This window comes from Echinops telfairi, unplaced genomic scaffold (genome assembly GCF_000313985.2).
Source record: "Echinops telfairi isolate 266 unplaced genomic scaffold, ASM31398v2 ScPeMD7_1;HRSCAF=3_0, whole genome shotgun sequence".
In the NCBI taxonomy this organism is placed as follows: Eukaryota; Metazoa; Chordata; class Mammalia; order Afrosoricida; family Tenrecidae; genus Echinops; species Echinops telfairi.
This window is the reverse complement of record NW_022103896.1, coordinates 8,799,035-8,814,619: the sequence shown is the minus strand read 5'-3', so window position 1 is coordinate 8,814,619 and position 15,585 is coordinate 8,799,035. Positions and strand designations below refer to the sequence as shown.

Sequence of the window (15,585 nt, the reverse complement as noted above, 5' to 3'; positions counted from 1 at the left end):
AGGTAGCAGACACCAAAGAACAAAAATCATCATTGTGTGCTCACCTTTCCCATATAAATGCTGACGACAAATGGGTGCATAAGTAAGTGTGGTGAAGAAAGCTGATGGTGCCTGGCTATCGAGAGATATAGCGTCTGGGGTCTTAAAGGCTTGAAGGTAAACAAGCGGCCATCTAGCTCAGAAGCAACAATCAAATGTAAATTTTAAAATGTAAATGTGTTCTGAAATATTTACTGCATAATTTGAAGAGAAAATTTAATCTCCAAAATACTTAAGAAAATTGCTATCAAGTCTTACATTCTCTACACTTTAAATTGCTCTCACACCTTCCGCATGAGTAGTTTTTCAATTCCCCTTTTCTCATTTTCCATTCCTCTCAAGCTGTGCTCTATTTAATTTTGCAGTGTCCAGTTTGTGGTCTCTCTCTCTCTGTCTCTACTGCCCAGCTCCCATACCAAAACGAAAACCCTGCTGCTTCTAATCGGGTCTAACTCCACAATGATTCTCTAGGACAGAGAAACACTGCTCTTTTGAGTTTCCAAACCTTACATCCTCTATGGGCTGCAAAGTTGTGGGTTCAAACCACTGACCTTATGTTACGATTGGCTTCTCTTGGAATTCCCTGAATACTCAATCCTTTTTCAAATAGTTCTTACCTTTTTTGTCTTATCTTGTAGTTTATGGGTCTGAATTCTTCTCATATTTAAAACTAAAATGGTCAGTTAATAAATTAGTATAACTTGATAGCTGGAAATAGAGTGGAACACCGTATCTAAGGAACTGCAGCTGATGCAGTCTATCCAATGCCGTTTTCCAAATCAACCCCAGCAACAGACCCTAAAACCAAGACCCTGGGAAAAGCAGAAAGAAAAGAGATGTTGTTGGGCGTTCTGTTGGGTCCCCGCCTTTGGAATGGGCACAAATCTGGATCTCTTCCAGTCAGTTGGCATGTCTTTGAAATTTCCTGGCATAAACGAGTAATTGCTTCCAGTGCTTCATCAGCTTGAGACATTGAGACATTTCAAATATGCCATCAATTCTTGGAGCCTTGTTTTGGCTAATGCTTTCAGCGCAGCTTGAATCTCTTTCTTCAGTAGCATTGATTCTTGCAGATATGCTACTTCTTGAAATGGTTGGACGTGGACTCAATGTTTTTGGCACAGTCACTCCGTGTTCTCTTTATCTTTTGTTGGTGCTTCCTCTATCATTTGGTGCTTTGCTCAGTGGATCTTTTAGTCATGCAACTTGATGCTTGAAAATGGTTTACATATGGCTAGTCGTGAAAAATGATATTTTTATTGTTTGTAGAATAATACCAGATGTGGCCGACCTGAAGATAAAAAGAGAAAAAATTTGCAGACAAGACACAAGTTTTATGAAAAAGGTAAGATTGTCTTGCAACAAATAACACATGCTGCAGGTTGTAACCGTGTCAGCACTGAGGTGCTGGGATACTGGTCTCTAACTGAAACTCGACCATACGGTTTCGATGGGGCTCAGACCTCCAGTGTCTCCACCTCAGCATAGCTTCCTGCTGGCTGCTCCTGCAGGTCTCAGGTCGCAGCTTTTCTGTGGGTGAAGACGTCCCCTCTAGCCTCTGTACCACTCCCCCTACCCCCACCCCCCACACACACCTGTTCCAAGGCATTCTTGTGTGTGTGCCACCTTCGGTGACACCCATTTCTCTCAGGAAGGATGTGCAAGGCCGTAGGGTATGGATTCTTCACCTCAAGGCAATGCCAGGCACTTTCAGAGTGGTTCACCTGTTACATGTGAGGCCCTACTCTTCCCTTGTGTGGGCATGTAGTACTTCAAAACAAGCCAACAAAACCCTGGACTGTCTTAAGGAAGGGGCGCTGTGGTGGATTGGGTCACATGCTGAGCTGCTAGCCGCCAAGTCGGCACTGGGAAACCACTAGCCCCTCTTGGAGAAAGATGAGCTTTCTGTTCGCACACAGCTATATGTCGCACACAGCTGTATGTAAACCCACAGGGCGCTCCCACTCTGCTAGGAGACGGAGTCAACTCATGGCAGGGAGTTTGTTGTTTCTTGTGTGTCTTAGGCACTGAAGGAAGGGAACATGAGCATCCTTTGGTGTTTGTTGGGAGCATCCGAGCAATAGAGACATCACTGAAACACTCAGGGCTTGGGAGGGCCTGATACCCAAGACCAGTACAGGGCCTTTTGAGAAGGAGGCATTTAAATTCTGGATTCAGAAGGGTAGAAACCAGCATTCCATCCTCAAAGACACAGGACTTAGGTTCAAGGGCCTACCCTCGTATTTGTAGCAACAAAAAGGCCCTCTGATAGCATCCTGACGGCCCTGTCCTGTCCCCAGCACAGCTTACGTCGTTCCTTACAGGTGAGAACACAGAGTAGAGGCATGCTTGTCCAAACAGGCTGTCCTCTCTCTGCATTCCATGTCCTGGATCAGTTCATGTGAGAACTATTGCTCCCTTCTTGAGGTTCTGAACCCGGCTTGCCCCTGACTGAGACTCAGCAGCCTTCCCCACTGCACCGGCTGTGTGTGTGTGTGTGTGTGTGTGTGTGTGTGTGTGTGTGTCTGTGTGCCCTGTCTTGTGGTTTGTGTTGGGAAACACCCTATATTTCTCTTCTCTCACCTGGCAGTTGATCCCAGACTCAGGAAGCCTTCTGAGGGGAAGGGGCATTGTGTCCTCTACTGACTCCTTAGATCAGTCTGGCTTAGGCAAGACTTCAGGGCCATTCCTGGGTGTCTCCCTAACTACTCCCCAAGGGAGGCTCGGGGCTTGCCTGTGGGGGGTCCACAGCAGTGCTCACAGGCCTACAGGTGCGCCTTCCCACCTCACAGGAGGCCTTCCTTAGCTGACAGTAGGGCCCAGGCACATGCTGTTAGCACACTTGCTAATTCAGTAGTCTCGTCACAGACAGCCCTGTTGAAAATGCTCCCGGAAAAGAATAGAAGTTTCCCATAGCTCTGCCACACTGCCTCGTGTTGCGCAAGTCAGTCTGTCATCCCCTCCCCAAGTTTGCACAGTGGCTTTCAGACATTGTAAGTGAAAGGTGTGGGTTTTTCTTCTGTCACTTCCTTTTCCAGAATGGACAGCAGCTGTACCGGCATATCTATTTAGGCTGCAAAGAGGAAGACAACGTTCAGAAGAACTATGAGCTGCTCTATACATCTCTTGCTCTTATGACTATTGAATTGGCCAATGAAGAAGTGGTTATTGATCTCATTCGATTAGCCATTGCTTTACAGGTATGCTTTTTTAACCTCCCTGTTGAAGAAAACGTTTTTGGAAGTAGACACCATTTTTCATATGTTGTTGCCTTTTTGAAAAGACATGAATGCTTTTTAATTTTTGTGACTCTTCATTGTGAATTGGATGAAGGTTTACAGAGACGAGCATTAGTTTTCAGTTCCGTAATTCATGCACATTCTGATGTACCTCATCCATTGCGATCCTTGATGTGCCAGCTACGGTCCCGTCCTGTTTCCATTTGCCTCCTCTCCCAACCCTCCGAGCATTTGTCCTGGAGGAAAAGCTGCCCTTTTGATCTTAAATGGCTGCTGAGTCCAACTAACAGGAGGGTGAGTTCCATTCCCGATGGGAAGGACGACAAAGGGCCGTAGTCCTGGGTGACTCCCCAGTCTCCCTCCAACCACTCAGTGTGGAGTTCCTTGCTCTATTTTCTCCACTTTATCCAGAACCTTCTCACGTGATCCTTGGCAGAGCAGCTGGGAGGGATAACCAGACTTTTTCTCGTCCTGGTCTCGGGGGTTTGAAGACTGTGATGTGTGTGTGGCCAGAGGACATGAATTTTAAAAGGAAGGCATCAAGTTATCACTCTGAGATCCCATTCATTTATTCTTTGAACAAACACTAAATAAATGATCACTAACTCTGCCAAACATTGTTCATAGCCTTTGAAACACTGGTCCCTGCGCCATGTGACTTTCAGGCTAGGAGTGAAGGTGGCCGGTCCTGCAGGAGTGATAATTTGTCTGCTCGGTTGGCTACAAGGACAGCATGCGGTGGATCAGAATGGACTTTCCTAAAACAAAGACACTCTTATCGACAGACACTCACTCACTCCTACAAATGGCCTTTTATTCTCCTTTCCGTAGACTTCAAAACCATCAGAATTTACAAGGTGGCATTTTGGTTAGCATTCCAAGCCCCCTGCAGTATTCCATCATAATCCCAGAGAACGCTGACACCGCATAAGACCTTGAGCCATCACATGTGCTTGTCTCTCCTCCCAGGACAGTGTGATTATCAATGAGGACAATTTGCCCATGTTCCATCGCTGTGGGACCATGGCCCTGGTGGCGGCATACCTGAACTTCCTAAGCCAGATGATTGCTGTCCCTGCCTTTTGTCAGCATGTTAGCAAGGTAATCTGGTCTATCAAAGCCCTTAAGCTTGATTTGCAGCCCCCCAAAAGACTGTTTTTCTTGAGCATATGATTTTTAATTTTGACGATAATGCATCATCAAGTGATTAAAATAATTTCTTAATAATAAATCATGACTAAGTCAGAACTACAGCTAGTATCGTCGTATTCTCCTTCATGCTGTTATTAGTGTTTTTACTGTAGTGTTTGAATAGAATAAATGTTTGGTATTTAATTATTTGCTGTTATTGGAAGTGCACAGCAGGAGATACACCTGTGAAACCTTTTTCACCCTATTTTTCAGATTTGTTCCTTCCCCATTAATATAACTCCCTGCCTATAAACTTCCCATTTAGCCTTGGAGTTGCAGTTGCCAGTATGATTCCATATCAATGTAAAGCAAACAGCGGAAAACCGTTGAGTGGATTCTGACTCGCAGTAGCCCTGTGGGACAGGGTAGAACTCCCACCTCTTCCCTGGAGGCGGCCTTTCCAGAGCAGACACTCCTTTCCTTTGCTGCAGAGTGACTCTGGGGTCAGCGCCCGCACTGACCCTGTGCACCACTCAGCTCCTCCCACCTCGGGATGCTGCACAAGAGCTCAGCTCCGGTCCACGGCCTCTATTGACCGTACTCAACTGTGCTTTGGCTGAAAGAAGATGTTGGGGTGTATGGGTTATAGGTTATCTGAGCAGTAGTTTCAGGGTTCATCCAGCTTCAGTGGCTGAAGAAGTCTGGAGTCCATGAGAATTTGAAATTTTATTCTGCATTTTTACCTTTTGGAATCCTGGATTTTCTTAATTTCTAGAATTCCATGAGATTTCCATATATGTTTTCTTAAGAGCCATTATTAATCCAAATTTTCTTAAATGATATAGGGGAGTTTCAAAAACTATGTGGAAAAACAGTTAAAAGATAATTTTTTTTTTTGCTTTGCTTTTGAATCAATTTGCTTGATACAAATATTTTCATAATAAGTGGTGTGCTTGACAGAGAATTGTCATATATTCTCTAACCATATTGGGTTTTCTTCAGCAACCACCCATTAAATAATCACTTGTATGGTGTAGTGTGAAGAAAACGCATGTCTCCACAGCTGGGGCAATCAGCACCATTATAGCAGAGGAACTGTGGGATTTGCCAGGGATCTCATTTTACTTGGATCCATATCTGTGCCCATGGGAGTGGCAATCAAGAAATCAAATGGCATGTTGTTTTGGAAAAATCTGCTGCACAAGATTTCTTAAAAGTGTTAAAAAGCAAAGATGTTACTTTGAAGACGCCTGATTCGAACCACACTATCTTCAATCACCTCATCTGCATGTGAAAGCTGGACCATTCCTAAGGACAACCAAAGGAGAAGTGATGTGTTGGTGGGGGTGTTGGCTAAGAATATTGAGTGCACCATGGACCAGAAGGACAACCAGATCTGTCTTGGGAGAAGTACACTCAGAATACTCCTTAGAAGTGAGGATGGCAAGACTTCATCTCACGTACGATGGACATGTAATCAGGAGACTGGTCCCTGGCAAGGGCCATCAATAGCAGGGCAGAGGAGCGCCCTTTATACGATGTATGGACACAATGGCTGCAAATATGGGCTCAAATGTGAGGACCGTTGGGAGGATGGCCCACAGCAGGCAGTTGTACATGGAGCTGGAACTGACTCGATGGCACCTCACGACGACATGAATTCATATGTATGTCAGAGCCCCAGACATGTCTGGCCAAAAGAGTCCACTGAAATGTTTATGCCTTAAAGTCATTTGTCTTGGAGAATCAAGTTGGCAGTGCCCGCTTTGATGTAAGTTTTAGTACATTCTGAGAATTAATCCTCATTCATGAAGTAAACATTTCAGTGCATCTTTCAGGCCAGCCATTCCGAGATGCAGGTCATAGTACAAAAGCAGTCCCTGGGTGAGGCCAGACCATGCCCCCACACTGCTGCCAAAGGGAGAGCCTCATGCTTTGTGTGGAAGGCCTCCACAGAGGACATTTGAGCAGATTCCCGTCCCTGCCTCTTCCTGGTCTCATGAACCACATGTGTGCAGGGTGCTAGGGTCATTATGTTTACTTAAATAAATAACTATGATTTTGTTGGTGTGAAAGCAATGTAAACTGTGTTCTAACTTAGCCTAAAGTCAAGGTAATCCATTTCTTAAAATGCATAGAGGTTTTGTTTTTATTTTGCTTTTTGTTGTTTTTCTTATTTTTTAAACTTTCATCGCAAGGTTCTGAGGTGAGGTTTTATTTTTGTTTGTCAGGTTATTGAGATTCGAACTATGGAGGCCCCCTACTTCCTCCCAGAGCACATTTTCAGAGATAAGTGCACGTAAGTGACCTCTTTGCGTTCCGTGCCGGTGGCAGCTTGCCCTGCATTTTAAAGAAGGCACAGCCACTCGGAGCCCAGCCAGCGATAATCCTCTCAGGGTGCACTTGGGGGTGGTGATTGCGGTGTTTGTGACAGTCATCACCATCCTGGGCCTCAGTCACTTAATAACCCACAGGCTGTTGGTCTTTGATTAAAACAGCGAGGCCTGTTTGACTTTGTTAAATAACAGAGCCATGTTTCTTAACTGTAGTCTTTTTGGTATTCTTGTGTATAAATGGGCAGTCTTTTAGGACTATACAGTATCATGTCGAAGACGTTCAATAAGAATTGTAATATGCTTGTAACTTGGAGAAAGAATTTGAAAAGAAAAACAACTATGGATTATATTTTATTCAAACTAGGAGGTTCTGCAGGCAGTTTAGCAGCAACAGGATCAGCATGGCATTTGGTGTTCTGTAAGGAATTCTTAGGGACTGGAGGGAGTGCCTGGGGCCATGTGGCTGGCCAAGACACCTCCAAGTAGCAGCCTGTGAGCTCCTCCTCACTCTCTCCTCCCAGTGACCTGTAATTAGACAGAGGACTGACGGTCGTGCCCCGTGCCAGCCATGTAACCCACGGCTGAGGTCACCACTGGCTCAGCACCCTGGAGAGATGAATGAAAGCAGACAGCAGGTTCTTCAGTTGTGGGAAAACTTCATGACCTTGTCATTTTCCAGTGAACTTCTTGAAGCCCCATCATGTGTGGGACCATGCACCAAGTATTTTCCCATAAGTCAAATCAGTCACCTAAAAATTAGCGGTATGCATGGTGTTTACATTTAGAATCGGGGCATTTTTCCGCTAGAGTGTTTGTTTAGTAACTTAAGTAATGCCAACTAACGATTGTTTTGATGGCCCTGACAGGCTGCCGAAGTCCTTAGAGAAGCATGACAAAAGTCTGTATTTTCTGAGCAATAAGATTGCGGAGTCTCTTGGTGGCAGCGGGTACAGTGTGGAGAGGTTGTCAGTCCCATACGTGCCACAAGCTAAAGGTAAGGAAGGGGGTCACTGGGCTGATTCTGCTTTTCTCACATTTTGTCACCAAACGAGCAGTGAAGATGACTTCTGCTGTGTGTTCGTTTGGGTATTATAGAGAAACAAATCCACAGAAACTCATGTATAAGAGAGAGTTTTATATGAACGTTAAGTGCACATCAAGAAAACATCCCAACCCAGTGCTGCCCAAGCCCACAAGCCCCAACATTATCCATTAACCCATATGTCCAACACCAATCCACAAAGTCCTCCCATCTCACAAGACACACACTATGATGCTGACTGCAGGAGGAAAGCCAAGTCAGTCAATGTGTAAGTATCTCACCGCTGGCAGAGGTCTCCACATGGGTGCTCCAGCACCCAGGGCTGCATTGGGGTAGGTCCATGTGGCTTCTCCTCAGGGATGTGTTGCATGAAGTGAGCCTTGCCAGCTGAAACAGGGAACTGGCTAAGCATACACTCTGGTCCAACCAGCACAAAGCAAGAGACCCAAGAACTAGAAAGGTGAGGCTCTCGGAGTCATTTATCTCTCCACCCATTGGCACAATTTAGCTATCTCAGTGGGCTTGATCCATCACAGCCTTTGTCCAATCAGTGCTTGCAGATTGTGCTTTCTTCTGTCTCCAAAATCAGCCCTCCTGAACCAATCGCAGATCTCTAAAGATGTGTGTGACTAACAGTTTGAGTAGTTGAGTGTTTATTACTTTTATTTGAGTAGTACTTTTATTATGCTTAGTAGGTTATTACACTTAATGAGAGTCAGAGTTGATATAAAGCACAGGGAGGGAGTGGCTTGTTATTGAGCTTCATCAATCAGGAGACTTTTGTTAATTGGGAGAATTCAATCTGTCATGCACATAACCCTACAAGTTAGAGTTAGGAATATCTTTTCCCTCTGTGTCATATATTTCTTTCTATATATCTAGTCCAGGGGTCCTCAAACTAGAGGGGGCCAGTTCACTGTCCCTCAGACCTGTTGGAGGGCCGGACAATACTTTAGAATAAAACTATCAACCAATTCCTATGCACACTGCACATATCTTACTTTGAAGTAAAAAAACAAATGGGGCAAAAACACCCGGCGGGCCGGATAAATGTCCTCGCGGGCCACATGTGGCTCGCAGGCTATAGTTCTAGTCCCTAATTATTCTCTTGTCCCCAAGGCAAAACCACGTGTTTCTTGCATTCAGGTTTTACTTAAAAAACTGAAGTCAAAGAATTTCAATCCTGGCCCTCATTTTATTTGATTGTTATATAAATATTTAGAGATAGTATTATATCTGTGTATTATACTCTTTAATACACTTACACATAGGTAAGTATACCGTCATCAGGTGTGTCAAATGTAGAACTTAAGGTTGAGGCATTGTCGGTAGGCACCATCAAGTTTGCTCAGACTCAGAGCGACCTGATGTGCAGCAGAAGGCAGCGCTCCTGGCCCTGCGCCGTCCTCACAGTGCTTGTTGTAATGGAGCCGTCGTAGGAGCACCTGTGTCAGTCCATACTATTGAAGGTCCTCTTCTGTCCCACTGGCCCTCTACTTTGTTCCAGTCCTGATCCCGCTGATGAAATGTCCAGGGTCCGAGAGACTGAGTCTCACCGTCCCTGCTTCCATGGAGCCTTCCGGCTGTACTTCCTCCAAGACATATTTGTTTGGGTTTTTTTGATAGCTCAAGGCATATTCAGTATGCTTGACCCATACCGTAATTCAAAGGCCTCAGATCTTCTTGGGCCTTTCTTATGCATTGTCCAAGCCTCGAATGCAGGTGAGGCAGTTCGAGATACTGTGGCTTGTATCAGGAGCCCCTTAGACCCCAAGGGGATAGGATAACTTTGTTGTTGTTTTTTAAGATGTTTGTTAATTGATTTCATGACTGCTGCTTCCATGAATGATAATTGTGAATTCCAGTAAAATGAAATCCTTGACAATTTCAATCTTTACTTCATTTATCCTGATGTTTATTGGTCCAGCTCAGCTGTGAAGAGTTGTTAAGATGCAAGGAGGCTGCAAAAGTTCATTATAAAATTATGTTATCTTTTAATTCCATTTTTCCACAAATCTTTTGATGCTTCTTCATACAATTCATACTAACAGCTACAGTTTTTGATCCTCAGTGCTTAAAGTCAACTTAACTTTTAGCAGTCATGGGTATCAGATATAAATTAGATATACGGTCATCAAATAAAATGGAAGTATAAGATAGAAATTCTTTGATCTAACTTCTTTAAGTAAAAATGGAATGTAAACCACCTGGCAGTTTTGCCTTGGGTACAAGAAAATGACATGGGCAATGGCAATATGTAGTACACAGACGGAGATAGACAGTACATGGAGAAAACACACATTCCTAACTTTCTCCGAGTTGCTTACATCATAAACAATCTGCCCTCTTTCAAATGACACAATGGTTCAGTGATCAGCTGCTCACCCAAAAGCTGATGATTCAAATCCAACTAGCTGCTTCCTGGAATAAGAGTAGGAAACTCGGAGCCGCCGACTCTACACACGGGCTCACGGTCATTGGAGGAGGGTCCTACACAGATAGGAAGGGCTAGGTGAGGTAATATTTTGCTTCACTCTTTGAGAAAGTATTTATTTTTGTTGTAGTTTTTGTACATTTTCAATTACACAGAAAAAAATAGTTGCCCAAATGTGTTACATTTGATTTTGATTTTCCTGAACCTGCCTGGTGTGGCAACGTGTTCACTACTACCCAGTTCCTGTCTTCACCTCTACTCGAATTTTTGGCTTGATTTTCTTCTGTGAAGTTTGAAAATGTTTTAATTTGTAATGCTCTTTGTAATGTGCCTTACAACAGTTTAGTGTGTAGACATTTAAGCTTAGCCAATATGTCCATGAGAGCACAACTTGGTATATGGTTTCAGTTAGATAATTTGCAGTCTTAATCACTTAAAGTTGGACAATCTTTGTACTTTATGTTTTTCACCATGGGATTCTAAAATATAGAATGATAGTTATTCGTAATTATCTGAGGTGCTATGAATGTCTGTACATTCTAAGTTAAATTCTATACGAGGCAAAGCTCTATTCATGAATTTCTTGGCTGAATAAATTGAAATGCTAAGAACAAAACAGCAGCAGAAGAACTTTATAATTTTAAGAGGATTTTTTAAAAACACTTTTTAAAGGCTTTCATTCTCTCCGTTTGGATTTAGCTTTCTTTCCTTCAGGCCCCAAACCTCGTAAGCGCAGGCACAAGCACAAAGGTAACTCCAGGGGCCGCTGGGTGCCCTTTGCCTCCCCTCCCTCTAGGAAAATAGCTCTGTGTGTGACCCATAGGTGCCGTAGAGTCCCCGTGGACTTGTGTTTTCATTTCTCCCGCCACCCCCGTAGCCCTAGTTTCTTTCCTCCTCCTGTTTGTACCTGTAAGCCGTAACACTTTGTAACACAAATCCTGGTCGTTTGTTTTTCTTTTTTTAAAAACCTAGATTGTTTGCACTTCCGCAGTTGCTCCTGCCCCAGAAAAAGACATATGAGGGGACATCAAAACGTTTATGGGAAAAAATTGGAGTTTTTCAGGGTGGGGTGGGGATCCTGCATTGTTTTAAAGCAGGGGTCCTCAAACTTTTTAAATAGGGGCCAGTTCACTGTCCCTCAGACCCATTAGAGGGCCAGACTATAGTTTAAAAAAACAACTATGAACAAATTCCTATGCACACTGCACATATCTTGTTTTGACGTAAAAACAAACGGGGGAAAACACCCGGCGTGCGGATACATGTCCTCGGCAGGCGGCATGTGGCCCGCGGGCCGTAGTGTGAGGACGCCTGTTTTAAAGCTTTGTGTTCTGAATTGGGTAAAGGATCACAGAGCAGACCTTCCATTTGCATTCAACAATTCATGCGCACTTTGTGGATGGCAGTCCTCTTTCCCCACTTCCTGGGCGAATGGCCTCGCTGGCTGTTCACCTTATTTAAGGTGTGTATACCTCCCTGGTGTTGATTCCGCTTATAGACCTGTCTCGTTTGCTTGGCTGGAAGTTTTGCCCCAGGACTTGAGTTCAGGCCATAGTTTGGGGGTTCCACCAGTCTGTCTGACCAGGAAGCCTGGTCTCTTAGGGTTGTGAGTTCTGTTCCCCACTTCATTCCTACTCCATCCAGTACCTTCTAGTGTTACTCCAATGTTTTGGTGCGCCCTCGGTTTTTCTCTTTCATAATCCCTGTCTGTCCCGGGAAGAATTCTGGGCATCTCCACATACACGTGCTTCTCCAGCTTTCCATAGAGAGCTCTAAGTCTGATTTGCCATGACCTTGATAGTCCAGAGTCACTGTGAGCACTGACTCGATGGCAGTGAGTGGGCAGTTTAGAAACTGCCTGAGGCTTGCGTGCCCTGACTCATCTCGGGACCCAGGAGGAGCAGGGACGCTTCATGGGGACAATAGCCACTTTTCACGGCTCCTTGTACTGTAAGCATCAGATGCTTACTGTGCAATTTCAGGCATTTAAGCGGAGTATGTCAGAGCGTGTCCTTGGAAATCCCTTAAGCTCTACGAGAAGAGCATGCCACGCAGGAGAAGGACCTCGTGCCGGGTGAGGTGGAGGGCATGAGAGAGAGGAAGACCCCGGACGAGAGGGCTGGACACCGTGGCTGCAGCAGTGGGCTCAGTGTGGGAACAACCGTGAGGGTGGTGCAGGGCCGGGCCGTGTTTCTTTCTGTTGTGCCGAGGGCTGCTAGGGCTCAGAGCTGCCTCATTGGCACTGACAAGTCAAAGCAAAAGCAGCATCTATTCTGTTTTTGTGTATGGTGTGTGCACCCTTCCTTCTAACAGTGCCAGCCTGCCATTGACGTGCACTAGCTGTGTGCCAGGCACTGCGCTCAGCATGCCGTGTTCATGTTTCTTAGAGTTGGGTGTGGAAAGGGGTGCAAATGAGGGCAGTAGGGCTGGCTAGGTGACACACCAGGAAGAACTGCTTTTCATGTCAGTCAAGTGCTTACTGAATGCTTTGATTTTGCTATTATTTATCATGGGTTATTTATTTAGACTAAAAAGATTGTTCATATTCACATGAATCTTGTCCCCCTTGTTGATCCCCGTGGGAATGCAGAGAACTGGGTAGATCTAGGGACATGCACGTGAGGACTGGTGCGGGTGGTGGGGGGAGAATGTCCAGAGTCGGGTGGGGCTTTGGGCCTAGCTCTGGGCTGCATGGTGCAGCACTAGTGCAAGAGCCGGGTCACCGGCCCCTTCACTTTCCTGGGTGACGATGGCACTGCGTGGAAGTCCAGAGTGTAGGGAGTGTACATTTCCGGGTGACTAGTGAGCGTTGGTTTCAGCTTTGGACTCGGAGCTGTGGAAGGATGGTGTTTTCAGTACTAGAAATGAATACAGAAGTGGGCTCCTCTGGGGGACTTGCCTCGTGCTGAGTATCACTGACTGGGCCATTCAAGTCAAGTGCCTTACAAGGCCGTTGGAGTAAGCGTTGCATTTTCTGTGAGCACTTGGAGGTGATAATGGAAATTCTGGTGCTAGCAGCATCGATAGACTTCACGGAGAACACCCTCTCAACGTGAAGAGTTGCAGAGGATGGCATTGGGGAATTCCTTTGTCCTTTGGAAGGTGGATGTTAGGGCTTGAACGAGTGGGGGCCAGAGATAGCATAGAGGGAAAGGCTGAGGTTCAGGAGGTGGAGAACTGTAGGGTGATAGCTGACCTTGGAAACAACAGCTTCCATGGAAAGGAATTGTAGTGTTGTAGTGACCATGTCCTTGAGGATGAACTGCGGCAGTGGCCGTGGCCCCGTCTTTGAAAAGATTTCCACCAGGGCCGGGGAGGTGTGTGTGTGCTTTTCCACAGTGGACAAACCTTGGGAATGGTACAGTGGTTGGCACCCATCCATGGAGGTTTAAAAATGTCAACATTTGCCGTTCTTCAGAAGAACCTGCCATTGCAAGCCGGGCCCAGTAGGTGGCGACTGAGCCTTTCCAGAAGAAGGTGACAGGACAATTGCCAATTTCCCTCTGAGCCAGGAAACAGATGCTGTGTCTGAGTCCACTTGGGGCCTGAAATGTGTGATGATCTTCACTCTGCTCGACCTTTGTGACCTTGGGCATGGTGTGGCCTCACTCAGGGACTCCCAGCCCCAGGTAGAAATAAAACAAGGACTCTCTCAGCGACACTTTAAAATACCTTAGAAAATTCGGGTGATGTTTCTTTCAACGTCCTGGCTTTCAAGTTGTCTTCTTGAGTGTGTGGATCTGCCCTAGTCGTTACCCTCACCTGGCTGTTCACTTTCTCTGCTGGGTCGGAGCAGCTGCTGTTCCCCGGTGCCTGCTGAGCTACTTCCAGCTCTCCTTTCTTGGAGAGAATCGTGGCAGAGGGTCCTCTTGGTTTAAAAAGATGTTGTCTTAACATGATCCCTCCCAACTTTTCGCTCCAGACACCAGTGCGAATTTCTGGTTTGTTTTCGTTTTGTAACTACTCATTCAATTCCAGGTAGAATTTTGTTTTTGTTGTTTTTAATAGGACCCAAAAAGGTATGCCAGTGTGAGTGGCATAAGGATTGAATGTTGACATTTTGAGTTTTGTATGGAGATACTTTCCCTGTAGAGTTTCACTGAGTCTCAGCTTGTTCACTGCCCAGAGCTCATTTATGATTTCTTATATACAGTCAGGCCAGTTCCAATATAATTTCTCTGTGCAGTCGTCACGTTCCGGCTGCTCTCTCCTTTAGCCATGAGAGCGTGATGAGCTATGAGTTACATACAGCTACACCAGGGGGCAGCAAAGTCTCACTGAGTGTCAAGTCGTTAAAATAGCGCTCTCCCTCAGGCTTCTAAAGATTCAGGTCTTCAGGAGTAGTTAAACACAAAGAGAAGAAATGATCATTACCATCGGGAAACAGGGCACGTGAGCAGCAGAGAGAGATAGGAGGGGTGAGACAATGGAAAGGGTGAGGTAGACTGGGACTCTCCCAAGAAGGGTACCAGGGGCCTCCCCAGACAAGCTGACACACAATGCTATGGGGGGCCTTCAGAGCCTGGCCTCAGCAAGGCCACACATTCCAGTGACCTTGGGCCCAGCAGGGCAGGAGCAGACTTGGCCAGCTAGGGGCGTTCTGTCTTTGAACTCCCCCTTTTTCACGCCTCTGCTGATACCCACGACAGACGTCTATGTGTAGCTGTAGCTGGTCCCCTCTTCATCACCTGTAGGCTGGCAATTCTGTGGCTCTGAAAAAAGCAAAACTGCCCCACTTGCCACAGACTTTATTTTCTCACTGTTCGGAATGCCTAGTTTTTCTTCTTAAATCTCAGCCTTCTTCTCTACCCACTCTGGCTGCTGTCTGCCCTCTCTCGATCCTGCCCCTTAGCAGTCGTCCTGCTCCCTTCCGCCCCCGCCCCCCCCACACACACACACACTCCCTCTCTATCTCAGGATTCTGCTGGGCTCTGCTCAGCAGCCCTTTGCATATTACCCCAGAAATTCTCTGAGAAGCTGCTTTTAACGTATTCCTCACGTGAGTTCTTCTGAGACCTGGGAATTCCCCCAGCTCAAAGGCAGAGAGAAACACCGACTCCCAGTTTGTGCTGGGTAATGATGGAGAAACAAAAGGCAGGGTCTACTGTAGCTCACAGGTGACTGAGAGATAGTTGAAACTCACCAGCCACTTGGTGGGGGTTGGGAGGAAAAACCTGCCGGGGTGGGCTTCTGCCCCGCCCCATAGGGTCACCAGGAGTCAGACTTAACACCACAGCACACACCCACAACAGAGAAACAGGAATAAGCCACAGGCAGAGATCAAATCATTTCAACACTGGCGAAATAATCTGCAGTCGTCACAGCCGCCCCTCTAGCATTCCTACACCAGCACCTGCAGGGGGC

General features: G+C 45.9%; 1 protein-coding gene across 2 annotated transcripts in view; it reads left to right on the top strand.

Moving 5' to 3' along the window:
* EFR3A (EFR3 homolog A) overlaps positions 1-15,585 on the top strand; it is an 81,892-nt gene that overhangs the window by 51,845 nt on the left and 14,462 nt on the right. For both annotated transcript variants that reach the window (XM_004697389.3, XM_045295327.1), the window contains exons 14-18: positions 1,309-1,384; positions 3,078-3,239; positions 4,248-4,379; positions 6,641-6,708; positions 7,612-7,739. In XM_004697389.3, coding sequence (XP_004697446.2) covers positions 1,309-1,384; positions 3,078-3,239; positions 4,248-4,379; positions 6,641-6,708; positions 7,612-7,739 — 566 coding nt within the window. The remainder of the gene's footprint in view (positions 1-1,308; positions 1,385-3,077; positions 3,240-4,247; positions 4,380-6,640; positions 6,709-7,611; positions 7,740-15,585) is intronic.